This window comes from Artibeus jamaicensis, unplaced genomic scaffold (assembly GCF_021234435.1).
Source record: "Artibeus jamaicensis isolate MK-2021 breed Jamaican fruit bat unplaced genomic scaffold, CSHL_Jam_final contig_64, whole genome shotgun sequence".
NCBI lineage: Eukaryota > Metazoa > Chordata > Mammalia > Chiroptera > Phyllostomidae > Artibeus > Artibeus jamaicensis.
Window position 1 is genome coordinate 5,813,597 of NW_026521911.1, and position 13,540 is coordinate 5,827,136.

Sequence of the window (13,540 nt, forward strand, 5' to 3'; positions counted from 1 at the left end):
ATGGTAGATAAGTGAGGATGGTGTCCCTAACACTTGTGTTACCTTTTTTTTTGCAAATATCCTGTTCAGGTCTTTGGTAAAACACAGGTATGCATGTGACCTAAGCCCAATGTAGATGCTCTTATTTTCAGATGTGAATGTGATCGTTTTCAAGACTCTTACACTTCCCCAGTTTTTGTTTAGTAGAATGTAATTTGTCCCTAATACTAGCTGGCAGTAGTTTTCCCTGTGTTCCTGCATAAACAGGATAGGCATGTTTCACTCATTGGTACACAGATTGCAAGTGTCCAGGTAGTTTATCACATTGCTCTACCTGAATCATTAACCACGGGATATTTGCAGGTATCCTTTCAAGAGAGAAAGATACATCTTACCAGTGTTTAACCTCAGAGTTCTACAGTAAAGCACTAAAGCTGATGGGTCCCAAAATGATCCCAGTGACAAGGGAATTTGTACCAAACATATTTTCCACAGTGTGTTTTTTGGGGGCATTCCAAGAGATCACATTGAGCCTATCAATGGCAAGTAATGGGTCAGGCGACATTGCTGGCATTGAGGTAAGGGCTGCTGTGGGCCTAAGCACAGCACGGACCATCCGATCCTCACACATCTGGGAGAGGGATGATGTGTGCTAATACTTCTTGTTACCATGAATCTGTTGCAGGTATTCAGGTAATATATATGATGGATTTCTTGCCAATTCTATTAACCATGAGTTTACACTTTTAGAGAAAATTTAGATTTTATACTATGAATATTAAAGGGTTGCAGGCACACAAGTACTTATCGTGGCTTCCCCCAACAAAGTACAAACCATAGGTTTTTCACAGGTGTCCTGTCTAGGAGTGATGGTTTTGTGATACTGGTGTAGACTTTGGATTACTGCAAGTACACATGTAGAATTGATGTGTTTCATAATGAATAAAGTTATTCACAGATGTCCTGGTATAGAAAGTTATGTCATTTACACACACTTCAGAATGACAGGGTTCTGTGAGGAAATCATTAATACAGGACGCTGCTGTTGTGCAGGTAAGTGGCAAAGCGGGCTTAAACCACAGCACGAGCCATCTGATCTCCAGATCGCTAAGTGATGATGGTTTCCCTAACAACAGAGGCCACCCGTTTTCTCTGTAGAAAATCAGATAGTAAATGATAGCCCTTACCAATCTAGCAACTTGAGGTTATTCATTTTATATTTTAGAGAATATTTTTGTATATCCCTGTGAGTGATGAGGGATTGCTAGTATCTAGGTAATTATTGTAACGTTCTGAACTAAAGCAGTAACCACGGAAATTTTTTAAGTGTCCCATCATGAATTGTTGTCATATCTGATAATGGTCTTGACCTTGGAGTTCTGCAAGTGTCCAGGTAGAGTTGATGTTTTCTTTAAAAAAGAAGTGTCCCAGGTAATCTGAGGTGTCCTGCTGCAACAAGTTCCATGTTTTCACAAACATGTCATATATTCTTCCAGGTCTTGTGATGAGATCATGATGAACTTACATGGTTAATGCCAGACATTTCTCATATCCGGGTAAGTGACGATGTGTATCTCCACCACATCAGACCATGTGATACCCCCATGTCCAGGTAAGTGACATCGATCAGCTAAACTTGTTTTAGCACATGATTTATTTCAGGTATTCAGGTGAGCAACACTAGTGTTTTATCATTCCGGCAATCACGGTAACATAACATTTTATATTTTGAGAGACTTATATTTAACCATGTGAGTGTTGAGCCATTTGGGGATACCCAGGTAATGCTGATGGAGCTATGTGTCACAGGAGTAACCATGGTGTTGTCACAGGTGAGCAGGGAAGAGAAGATGGTGTTTAGTACAAAGGCACAGACCTTGGAGTGCGGCATGAATTCAGGTAAAGTTAAGGATGGGTCCTGTAGTGATGGCACTGAACAAGGTTATTTGCAGTATCTAGTAGAAAAGGTGGGCCCACAGATTTTAACATTGTTTACAATATGCTTTTCACGTTCCTGACAAAGATGTCATGGTAAACATTGTGATCCACAAGAGGACTTTGCTTGTATCCGGGTAAGTGATGATATGTGCTATTTAGCAGCCTATGAACAATCTGATCATCAGAAATATATAAAAGTGTGGATAGGACTCCTAACTTTTCCACAACTACACTTTTATGCAGATATTCATTGGGACTTTGTCCCAATCACTGGCAGTAAGCATTGGCCTATATTTTTTGTTAAGCGTTCACATGCAATGTGGGCTTAACCTTAGATGTGACATGAGGGTATACATGTATGTGGCTGAGTTTTCCTACTATTTTGTACCACAGTATTGATCAAGAGATCTGCACAGGTACAAAGAGATGATGCATTTCTGCCCCTGGTGAGTTCTGAAAGATCCAGGGCGTGTTGATGCTACTTCCCTAAATGACGTACATGACTAAGACCATATGCTGTTGGCTTGTTTGTTTTTACTTATTTCTTTGTTTTTGTTGTTAATAGGTAAGGCAAGCTGTGTCCTTCAGTCCTTAGACAAACTTGACATCCACTCTAAGTTCTGAAGACCCCCAAGGGCCCTCTGCTCTATTCTCCACTTGATACAGAAATCCTCTCTACTGCTGTATATCATAGAAAATCAATTTTAGAATCAAACACATCTAGATTTAAATCCTGGTTCTGCTACTTCCTAGTAAACTGCTTCACTTCCCCAAATTCCCATTTCTTCTCTGTGAAATCGGAACAACACCCAACTGCAATAACATTTGTGAAACATCGCAGGTCATTAGTAACTGCGACACCACCTGCTTTCTTTTCTGAGTCTTTCCCCATTCTGGCCCTACTCCTCAGAACACACTTAAGTCAGAAGCATAGTGCCGGAACAGCAATCTGCCCAGCCCCACGGGAGCTATCACCTCACAAAACCCAGATCATGAGGATCACTCAAATCAAGGGGTGTTTACTGAGCATCTACCGATGGCCAACTGATGACCAAATTGACTTACTTCTGTGCATTTTGCACTTGCTTTAGTGCTAAAAGGATAACAAAAACTGTCAAAGACAAAACCTAAATGTTAACTTAGGTGGGCTTGAGTCAGGAAATGGAGCTTATTTTCCTGGGCTCAGAACTAACACCTTCAGACAGTGGCCTCTAAATCTAACACTTTGGTGAGAGAGCAGGGGAAAAAACGTGACAGGGACATATCTGCAGAGCCAGCAAACTTTTTCTGTAAAGGGTCAAATAGTAAACATTTTAGGTTTTGCAGGCCATGCAGTCTCTGTGGCAACTACTCAACTCTGCCATTACAGCATGACAACAGACGAAGATAGTACCCAGAAGTGTGGTTGTGTTTCAATCAAACCTTATTTACAAAAGCGGAGAGATACTGCTCTTGCTAAAGGCAAATGGCCCTTTCAATTCTTTGCATATCATTCAGGACATTTAATAAGATCTGGCAGAGTTTGCCAGTTGTTCCCCAATATCCTCCCCTTCCCCCTAAGTAATAGGGTCACCAAATGTTAACTAAGCACTGGTCACACAGAATAAAGACTACATTTCCTAGCTCCTTACAGCTAGATATAGCCTTGTATCTCAGGTTCTAGTCAATGGGATGCAAGTAAAATGAAAACATGCAACTTTGGGGAAGTGTCTTTATAGAGGGTGGAGGTAGAAATGATGTTGTTCTCCTGCTCTTTCCTTTTTCTTGTAGGAACACAAAGGAGAGTTTGGGTCTTTAGGCCTAGCCACTGGTGACCATCTCAACTCTGTCTTGACTAGGAGAAAGAATTAACCTTTTCTCCTGTTTAAACTGTTATCCAACAGGGTCTGGCCCTGAGCAGGTCTGCCTAGGGCCAGCTGTAGTGTACGGGTTCTTGACTTTGTGTAGGAAAGATTTCACAAGACCAGGTGACTGATAGGGTATATTTATTAAGGCTGGGGACAAAGAAATAAGGATAGGCTTAGCAAAAAAGAAGCAACAAGAAAGCCTAGGCTGGGCTGCCTTAGCTCACTGGGAACTCAGAGAAAAGGGGCTTTAGGGACAGGTTCAGGGGATTAGCCTGGGACAAGCTGCCAGAGTTTAGGAGACACCTGTCTGTAAAGACAGAAGTGGAAAAGGAGGAAGTGGTGGAGAGGAGAAGAAAGGAAAGAAAATGGGGAGGTGTGCTCTCCAGAGGAAGGGCACGCCCTGGGTCCTTTATCTGAGGATTATATCTCTTTCTTGCAGGTGGGATTCTCAGGGGAGATCTCAGGGGAGGGTGTCAGTAAAATATTCATTAGTTCTCCAGGTGTACCCTTTCAGGGTTATATACTCTTCTCTGATTGGACAGTGGCAGGGTCTTTAGTCATTGCACTTAGTCCTGGCATCGCCCACATGGTTTTGCTGCTTTTCTGGGCCTGGAGCTGAAATGCAACTGAGGCCTAGATGTTATCTTCTCCAGGGAGGAAAGGCCAGGGGAGAAGGAGGTAAGGTCCTTGTTTTCCCAGTTTTGCCCCCTGCCAAGCACTGCGGTCTTCCACCCTGCTAAACATCCACACCTGGCTGTAAACTGCTTAGCCGCTGGGTTTAGCTGTCTGTCTCAGTTTCCCTGTTCCACTTGCCAAGGGATTTTCCTAGGTTCTCATTATCCTGTTTCAAAACCAGTTATTTTGCATTTTTCATCACATCCTAACTCATAAACAAGGAAAGAAAAGTTAAAAACAGCTTCTTTGTAACTCTCTCTAGTTTTGTATTAATTGTCAATCTGGTCATGTACAGAAAAAGTCTTTCTTTGTACATAGTATGTTCAAACCACAATATAATCCACATATAAACAGATCATAAAACCATGTGTGGGTATAGGCCTATACACTCACTAGCCTATAGCCTATTAGAAAAACTAGCCTATAACTAACACTGGAAATCAAAATGGTCAAGCTGAGCACAATAACAATGTTAGCTCTGTCGAAGGGATGATCACCTTACCTGATGGTGAACTCTAGCAGCTCCTGGGTTCCCTGAGGGTCCAGGTGCTGAAGACTGTACACCCTCTCCAGGCTCTGCTGCAGGAACTGATGGGAAGGATCCTCATGAGCCATGATATTGGGGGAAACGGCTGATGACACCAGTTTTCTACCTGGTAACTAAGCAAACGCAGTGGGGTATATAGTGCCAGCAAATTCTGTGGCTCAACTTTTCATAACACAAACCAAAACAAAAGTGAGCCAAACAAAACAAAGGGGATAAAGGCTAAATTATTCTGTAATTAACTATCTCTCCTTCCCCAGCTTCAGTGGGAGAAAGAGAAAGAGAGAGAAAATGAACATGGTCTACTCAACATAGCCTTAAGCTGCAAGGAGGAAAAGAAGAGAGAATGGTATACTATTATTTTCTATTGCTAACTGACATAAATGGGCTAACTATAGAAATGGGGCTAAAAATTAATGTTATCACATTTATTTTTAAACTTTAAACTTTATTTGAGCTTTCACAACACAGAAGAGTAATGATTTAAATTAGTTTATATAGTATACTATAAAAGGTTTTACATAATGATAATTATAATTCTTATTCTTACTATTAAAAGTGGTATTTTTTCAAAAAAAGGGTGGGGAGGGGGGAGCCAAGAGGATTTCACTTTTGATTATATATCTTCTATACAGTTTAAATTTTTGAACATGTACATATTGGGTTGGCCAAAAAGTCCGTTTAGTTTTTTTCTGTAAAATAAATGACACATTTTTCATTTTAACCAATGACTTTATTGATTTGGATATTTTGAGTATATCAGCTATCTCCCATGTGTTATAACATTGATTATTCTCAATTAATGTCTCAATTTGATCGTTATTAACTTCAACTGGTCTACCCAACCATGGAGCATCATCCAACAACAAATCTCCAGCATGAAACTTCACAAACCACTTCTGACACATTCAATCAGTCACAGCACATTTCTCCATATACTGCACATTTTTTTTTTGCATTTCAGTTGCATTTTGCCTTTTTTGAAATAATAAAGCATAATATGCTGAATATGTTGCATATTTCTTCCACCATCAATATTAAAATGGCTCCATAAAATTTCAATTCTGATTAAATTTTTTTAATGCACACTGATATGACAGCTGTCACGACAGAGTCTAGCAAAATTGTTTCGAATTAAGTTAAAAACAACTAAGCACTACTAGAGCCATCTTACTGAAAAAAAAAAAAAACAAAACAAAAACAAATGAACTCTTTGGCCAACCCAATATATTATTCTAAATAAAGTTATTTATAGTAGCCTAAGCTGGGACTAGTTAATACAAATAAAGAGCTTTAAAAAGTGCCTGATTCAGGAAGTGTTTTGTATTATTATCATTATAGTTCATTTAAAAATTTTTTTTCTTTTTGCCCTGGCTGGTGTGGCTGAGTGGACTGAGTGCCAGCCTGCAATCTGAAAGGTCACTGGTTCGATTCCCAGTCAGAGAACATGACTGGGTTTTGGGCCAGGTCCCCAGTTGGGGTGTGCAAGAGGCAACAGATCAATATATCTCTTGCACATTGATGTTTCTCTCCCTCTTTCTCCTTTGCTCCCCGTTCTCTAAAAATAAATAAAAATATATTTCTAAAAAAATAATTTTTTTCTGTACCTCTAAGCTTTTAAAAATAATAGTTTTTACTATTAAAAATAAACTCTTTGAGAACCATGGCTTTATGTATTGCAACTGTTAAAATACATCATGATCTACTCCTTGGTTAGATTGTTCTGGATTCCCTTTTTCTTGCCTAACCAAGCATAATATCGTAGGGACATTTACAAAATGAATCTTCTTAAAAGATAAGAAGTTAAAGTATGACACAAAGGGAAAGAGCCCAAGAGAGAAAGACAATGAAAGAAGGAGTTTTCAGAAAAGAATACAGTCTGCTTTCTGCTATTTAACAACCACAAAGGACCAAAAAGTCAAAAACACAAAAACCAAGGACAAATGATGTTTCCGACATACCCTCAGGGCAGGAACCAGATGAGAAAGACTGTCCCGGAGGTAGGCGTAGTGCCGGAAGGTATGATCCGAGAACAGCGCAGGCATGGTTGGGCAGGTTTTAGCGGCGTTGAAGATAAGCACCAAAACTGCAATGTCTGATGGATGAGTGAGTTAAGTAAAACTGGAGGCATAGAAAGAAGAGTTTGGCCAGAATCTGGTGTTCCCTCTTCCCACCCCCAATATTCTCATGAATAACTGTAATTTCTAATAAAGAAATGCAAATTCTAAGACAGATTACACTACTTCAAACTACCCCAAATACTAAAGGTTTTTAAAAATAAAGCCTGATGCTGATGAGAATACTTACAAATGGAAACATTTGGTACAATGGCTACTAAAATATATATTGGTACAATCCCTTTGGTAATAATTTGGTACTAGACAATAAGAGTCTTATGAATGTTGAGTAATTCCACATCTCAAAATCTATTCTAATAAATAATCAAATAGCACAAAAAAGTTTATAATAGCAAATAATCAGAAATAACGTATAAGTCCAAAACCAGGAGAATAACTATACAACTTGTGCTTCATCTACTTGATGGAGTATCATACAATCCTCAAAAATTATAAAGAATTTATGATATTGTATCATAAGCATTTTGTCACAAATAAAAATAGCAGGTTCTAAAATCTATATAGGAATTGAGAGAGAATACAATGGTCATCTGAAAATAGCCAGTTATTTGGCTGATTCCTGGTTCCCAATAAATACCCCTAAACTTCACCAAGGATCTGCCACAGTAAAAAGAACCATGGGAAAGTGTGGATGCACTGATATAAATGTATTCCCATGACTGGAAAACGATCGAATTGCACAGCATCCTGTCCATGGCTATCACAAACCCACTGAACTTGTAACAGGGGCAGAGGAGCTAAACCCCGTCTGCTCATTCAGGTTGCAGATCAAATTAAACATGGAATAAGACATAGGAGAAAGTCCATAGTCTTTAACACCAAAGATATCTGGGGAGGTAGTTAGCCTCTCTGAGCTTCAGTTTTCTCATTTCTAAACCGGGAATAATTCCTCTTTCCCGGGTTGCTTGGAAGACCAGTGATAAAAATGTCCGAAGCATTTAAACAGTATGTGGAATATAGCAGGTGCTCAATAAATGGTGTAAAAAATTATTAGTATTAAATGGCAAAGGTGAATTATTGTGAAATCAAGAAAAACAGCTGAGAATAACTACAAGGCTCCCTCAGCATATACACTTACCTGAAAGAAATGAAAAAAATAAAACCAGACTAGCTACGCTACATTACAGAAAAAAATGCTAGAATTCCACCAAGTCAGCAGAACCTGCCCCAGGCACAGAGGATACACGCTGGATCATCCATGTCTGGTTCAGCTGTATCAAAATACGGGTGGGTGCTCAGGAGCTCTGGCACCAAGGGAAGCACCAGGGTTGGATGTCGACTTCCTAGAAACTTCAGGCATCTGAAATAAAGTGAGAGCCCACTTTAGTAAGTTAATAAATGCTTTTAAAAAGTACTAGGATTTAAAATCAGAAAACCTGATTCAGACTTGCAAGTTCTCAATCATCTACTTTTGCTACCTGAGTTCAGATAAGTCATTCAATTATTTTGAAACAGTTAATTCATCTAAAAATTGGTTATTAGGAAAACAAAAAAGCTGATATAGCAGATATTACTCCTGGTTATTTAATCGATGGCCATCTTCCCCATCGTCCTTGCCAAGAGAACCCTGATTTTACTCAGGTATCAGGTAGGTAGTAAAGTGCTCAGAGAAGGCTGAACCAAGGGCTCAGCCACAACTGGTCTAAACCCATCAGGGTCACCCCATCCCAATTTTTCAGTGACTGGTGTGCAGGCAATCAAGAAATCCAGTTCTGGTCCACGGAGCAAGCAGAAGTGTGCTGAAGAGCTTCTTAGGGCTATCTGTCATATAGTAAGACCTCAACTGGCTATTAGTTAGCTATTAACTGGCTATCAGTTAACTATTATGACTACATTAAGGTCCTTTATAAACTATCAAGAACTACATGTGTGTTGATAATTATGCATTTTTATTATTTTGTTAAGTTCTAGTTTAGAAAGTGTGCTAAATTGAAAAGAAATATAAATCTTAATTTCTGTTCTCAATGAGTTTATAATCCAGCTGAGGCAAAGATTAACTATCGAATGATACTCTGCTTTCTGTCAAACGTAGAAGAGATTACTATGATCAGAGAAAGTTTCACAAAGGAGACAGGATTTCACTAGGAATTAATTGGTAAAAGAAAGCAAATACCACAAACAAATTCATGGCTATATAGGTTATGAAAGGCATCACACATTTAAAAACCCTTGAAATTGTTACAAAAGTTTTTCCTAGTCCTGTTTTACCTTATATGTGAAACCAATTTAATTCCTAAATTTCTGACCTCCCCCAAACTTTTTATTTACTGTGCCTCAGGGGACACTGTAAAGGTTGTAGTTTGGCCTCAACATGTCACTCCTTTATTTTATCTCTCATTCTATTCAGATCTCACATGGAGCATAAAAGGGCTATTAACTAAGTCTCCTCAGAGACCCCTAAGTACCTGGGCTTCTCTAAAGCCAGACTTCAAGTCTGACCTGTAGTATTTTTTACTATCTCACCTACCTCCACATCTACACATTTCTTTCTATTCCCCATTCCAGCTGTTTGAGCGCTAGGTCCCTGAGTTAAATTTGTTTTTAAATCTCCACAGCACCTATCACAGTGACCTAGTGTTTGATAAGCACTTACTGAATGAACTAAAGGTGTATAAACAGAACCAAGTATCTCCTTCGAAACTTTCATTTATATGCCTATCTTTAGCAAGGTCTGAAAAACATGCCACTGTGACTCTTCAGTCTTTTATCATATATATATTTTTGATATTGCTGAATAAAGCCACCATTCATGATAAGAAATGAAAAAAAATCAGGTAATAATTAGGTCCCTTCAATATCTTTTGGAGCACTGTGACTTGAAAGAGTTTTCTGTCTACAGTCATCCAGTACTGACAGTCTTAATTAACAAATAATCTGGGTAAACCAAATAACCACAAGTCTCATTTTAAGGCAGGAAGAATGTTCTGCTAAACACTGTAACAGTCCCTTCCATCGAGCAGAATTTATGTCTGCGTCCCCAAGGAAGCAGCTGATACAGTGATTCTCTCACCCCAGTCCCCACGCACCAAAGGACTGAGTGCTCCCTGAAGACGATCAGTGAATGTACACTGAATTGAGATGAACTGGACTTCACACATGAAGAAATAGCAAAACAGGTAACCCAGATATCAAAAACGTTACCTGGAGTAAGACTTCCCTGGTATTTTCAGTTTTTAATCTATCTTCCAAGTACCTCATTTGACCAACTTTTTCTACTCTTAGTAACAAACATTTTTGAAAATCAAGAAACTACACAGTTGGAGTGATCTCATCACATAAGCTCGTTTAAATATGTGGAACACACACACTTTTATATTGTAAGAAAGTTCTTCTTCAAGCAATAATTCATTAAAAGTGTTAACAGTCTGCCTCTAGTCAATAAAGTTAGAGGTAATCAGGGAAAAAATGACAGATTTTCAACCTGCACACCGAGTGCCAGCCCTGCCTCTCTCACCTCTACAGCGATGGCAGTGATCCTGCACAGAATACAAACTAGACAAGGCAACGATTAACACTACACAGGAGAAAAGGAAATCTAACCAGCTCATGCCTGCGCCTCCCACACACACCACAGGGCTTGGCACAAAGAAAGTAGATAGCAGGCATATATTTGCTAGGTAGACAAACGAACACAAAAAAATAAAAACAAACAGTATTCCATTCAGGAATCACACTCCTGAGAGTTCAGTTAATTTGAATACAATGATCCAATGAAAATGTTAACACTGTACATTTCACACATCATTTGACTCAGTGAGCAAATCAGCAAAAGGCCCTTACTTCCATATGGAGTCCCTGTCGGTAGGGTACTTGGTTAAATTTTTCAGCAGCTCCACCAGTGCAAGATGGATTCCCTCTTTGGTTGAAACATTAGTACAGCACAAAAGTTCATGAAGGGCCTCTCTAATATCTCTGGATGAATCCTTAAAAACAAAAAGATGACAATAATAATAACAGCAGTCGCTGTAGATTAGTTATTATGGAGAAGTGTACAAGTTAGAAAGGATAAAAAGTCAATTTGGGGGGAAAAGAGAGGCTGGTAGTTAAGGCAGAGGTGACATATGAACTGAGATTTGAAGAACTCGTTCATTTGTTTACACGTTCAACATTTATTTTTTTGCACTTAGTAAACAAACATTTATCAAGCTCCCACTATGCACCAAGTGCTAGAGATGTAGCAGTAATTAAAATCAAATCCCTGCTTTCAGCAGTTTCATTCTAGTGCAAATGCAACAATGACTAAATAGATACAAGGTCTGCCCAGAAGGCGTCCATCCATGTAATATGAAAAATAAAAACGTGCTGAAGAAGATACAAGATACAAGAAACACTGTACATAGGACAATGATGCCTCAGTCCTCGTCAAAGTAGCACCTTGGGACTTCACACAGTTCTCCCAATTGCCATCAATGTGCCTGTCATATTTTCCTGAATCTTACCAATGGTCTGGAATCTCTTTCCTTTCAAAGGTGATTTTAGTTTTGGGAAAAGCCAGAAGTTACAAGGCGCCAAATGTGGTATGTAGGGCAACTAAGTCACCTGGGTGATTTGATGTTCCACCATAAAACTCTGCACAACATGATTCCTGAGAGGGCGTGTTGTCATGACGAAGCTGCCAATCACCAGCTGCCCAGAGCTGTAGCCTTCTGAAGCATCAAAATAGTTTCCATGGAGGGATGTTCAAGCTTACTGCAAAGTCTGATGCAGATTTGTTGCTCTACTTACTCAGTCATTTTGAAGGCGATGGCCACACAGTACACATGCTCGTTCAACAATGTTTACCGTCCCCGCTGACTAATATAGTGAAGTCAACATTGTTCAGCATGTGCATTCCAGTCCATTCTCCTTGCCTGCCAGGTTACATCAACGTTGCTGCACACCATTCTCATTAAGTTAACCATGGCTGCACTTTTTCTGGACAGACCTCATAGCTCAGGTAGTGTTAATGATCATACAGTGTTAAGTATTATGAAGAAACTACAAAGCAGGTTAAGGGAAAGAGTGCTGGGTTAGCTGGGGGTATTTTACACCAGATAATCAAAGGGAACAGCACACACAGTGGCCATGAGGTGGAAGTGTACTGGAAAAATGGCAAGGAAGCCCATGTAGCCAGGCAGAATAATACAAGAGAGTAGTAAGAAACGAGGTCTGGGAAAAGGCCTCTTCTCTCCCCAACAACTGCGAACCTCACTAAAAGGATTAGAAAAGGTCACCAGAAACTTCTTAATGCTAAAGTCAGTGGACACATCAGTTCTACTCTTATTTAAATATCTCCATAGCATTTCTGCCAGTTCTTCAATTTTTTAATATAGACCATTTGAAACATAGATAAAAGTAGACACAATAAATCCCCCCATTTCAACAATTAATGCTGACCAACCTTGTTTCAGCTATACCTTTACTGACTCCTCTAGATTAAAGGCTATCACAAAAATCGTAATATTTCTCTGGTAAATATTTTCATAAATATATATTTTAAAAATAATTATTCTAAATAAAACACTAAACTAATACTATACCAAAACATTTAATAATTCCTTAATTTCAAATACGTAGTCAGTACTCAAATTTCTCCAGTTGACTCAAACAGTTTTTGTTCTAATCACACTCTGATTATGGTCCACTTGCTGTGATTGGGTAATAGGTCCCTTAAGTATCTTTTAATACAGAAAATCCCTTTACAGCCCTGGCCAGTGTGGCTCAGTTGCTTGGGCATCATCCCAAAAAGCAAAAGGTTGCTGGTTCAATTCCCAGTCAGGGCACATGCCTAGTTATAAGGTCAGCCCCCCTGGGCATGTATGGAAGGCAACCAACCAACCAATGTTCTCTCACACATTGATGTTTCTTACCTTCTCTTTCTCCCTCCTTTCCCCACTCTCCAAAAATCAAAAATAAAATATTAAAATCCCTTTACATCTCATTTTTTATTTTTCCCTTTTAATTTCTCCTCTGTACCTGTGATGGTGTAGTTAGATTTGGAGGCCTGCTAGATTCAGGTTCAATATTTTTTATAGGTAATACTTCAGAGGTAATACTGTTTGCTTCCCTCAGGAACTATATGATGTCTATTTCTTCTTGTGATGTCATAACCACTGACGAATTTAAACATATTTGAAGTTATAATCCCTAATGATGTGTTTCACCTTTGGCCAGTGAGAAGATATTGAAGTTGCCTCCTGGTTTCTTTAATAAAACCCTGGAGATCTTTGATAGGCAATATTTTCTTTCTGTATAATGAGGTGGTACAACCTCATCTTATTACATTTCCTGTGCCAGACCCAGAATCAGTCATTTCTCTGAAGAAATGTTGGTTCCTTTTAGTGGAAAATGGGATCTACAAAGCATTTTTTTTAGAGTTAGATTTACTGCATATAATTTACATTCTGCAAAATTTATCCTTTTTAGTGTACACTTCTGTG

The 13,540-nt window shown here is 38.9% G+C and overlaps 1 protein-coding gene across 2 annotated transcripts in view; it reads right to left on the minus strand.

Moving 5' to 3' along the window:
* The window catches only part of INTS4 (integrator complex subunit 4), a 105,317-nt gene that overhangs the window by 32,661 nt on the left and 59,116 nt on the right, over window positions 1-13,540 (minus strand). Inside the window, exons 12-15 of one of the 2 annotated variants that reach the window (XM_053670814.1) lie at window positions 10,902-11,044; window positions 8,306-8,421; window positions 6,945-7,078; window positions 4,942-5,027 (exon numbers count right to left, since the gene is read on the minus strand). In XM_053670814.1, the coding sequence (XP_053526789.1) occupies window positions 4,942-5,027; window positions 6,945-7,078; window positions 8,306-8,421; window positions 10,902-11,044 (479 nt within the window). Of the gene's footprint in view, window positions 1-4,941; window positions 5,100-6,944; window positions 7,079-8,305; window positions 8,422-10,901; window positions 11,045-13,540 lie in introns of both variants that reach the window. The other variant, XM_037138560.2, reaches the window with a different exon arrangement.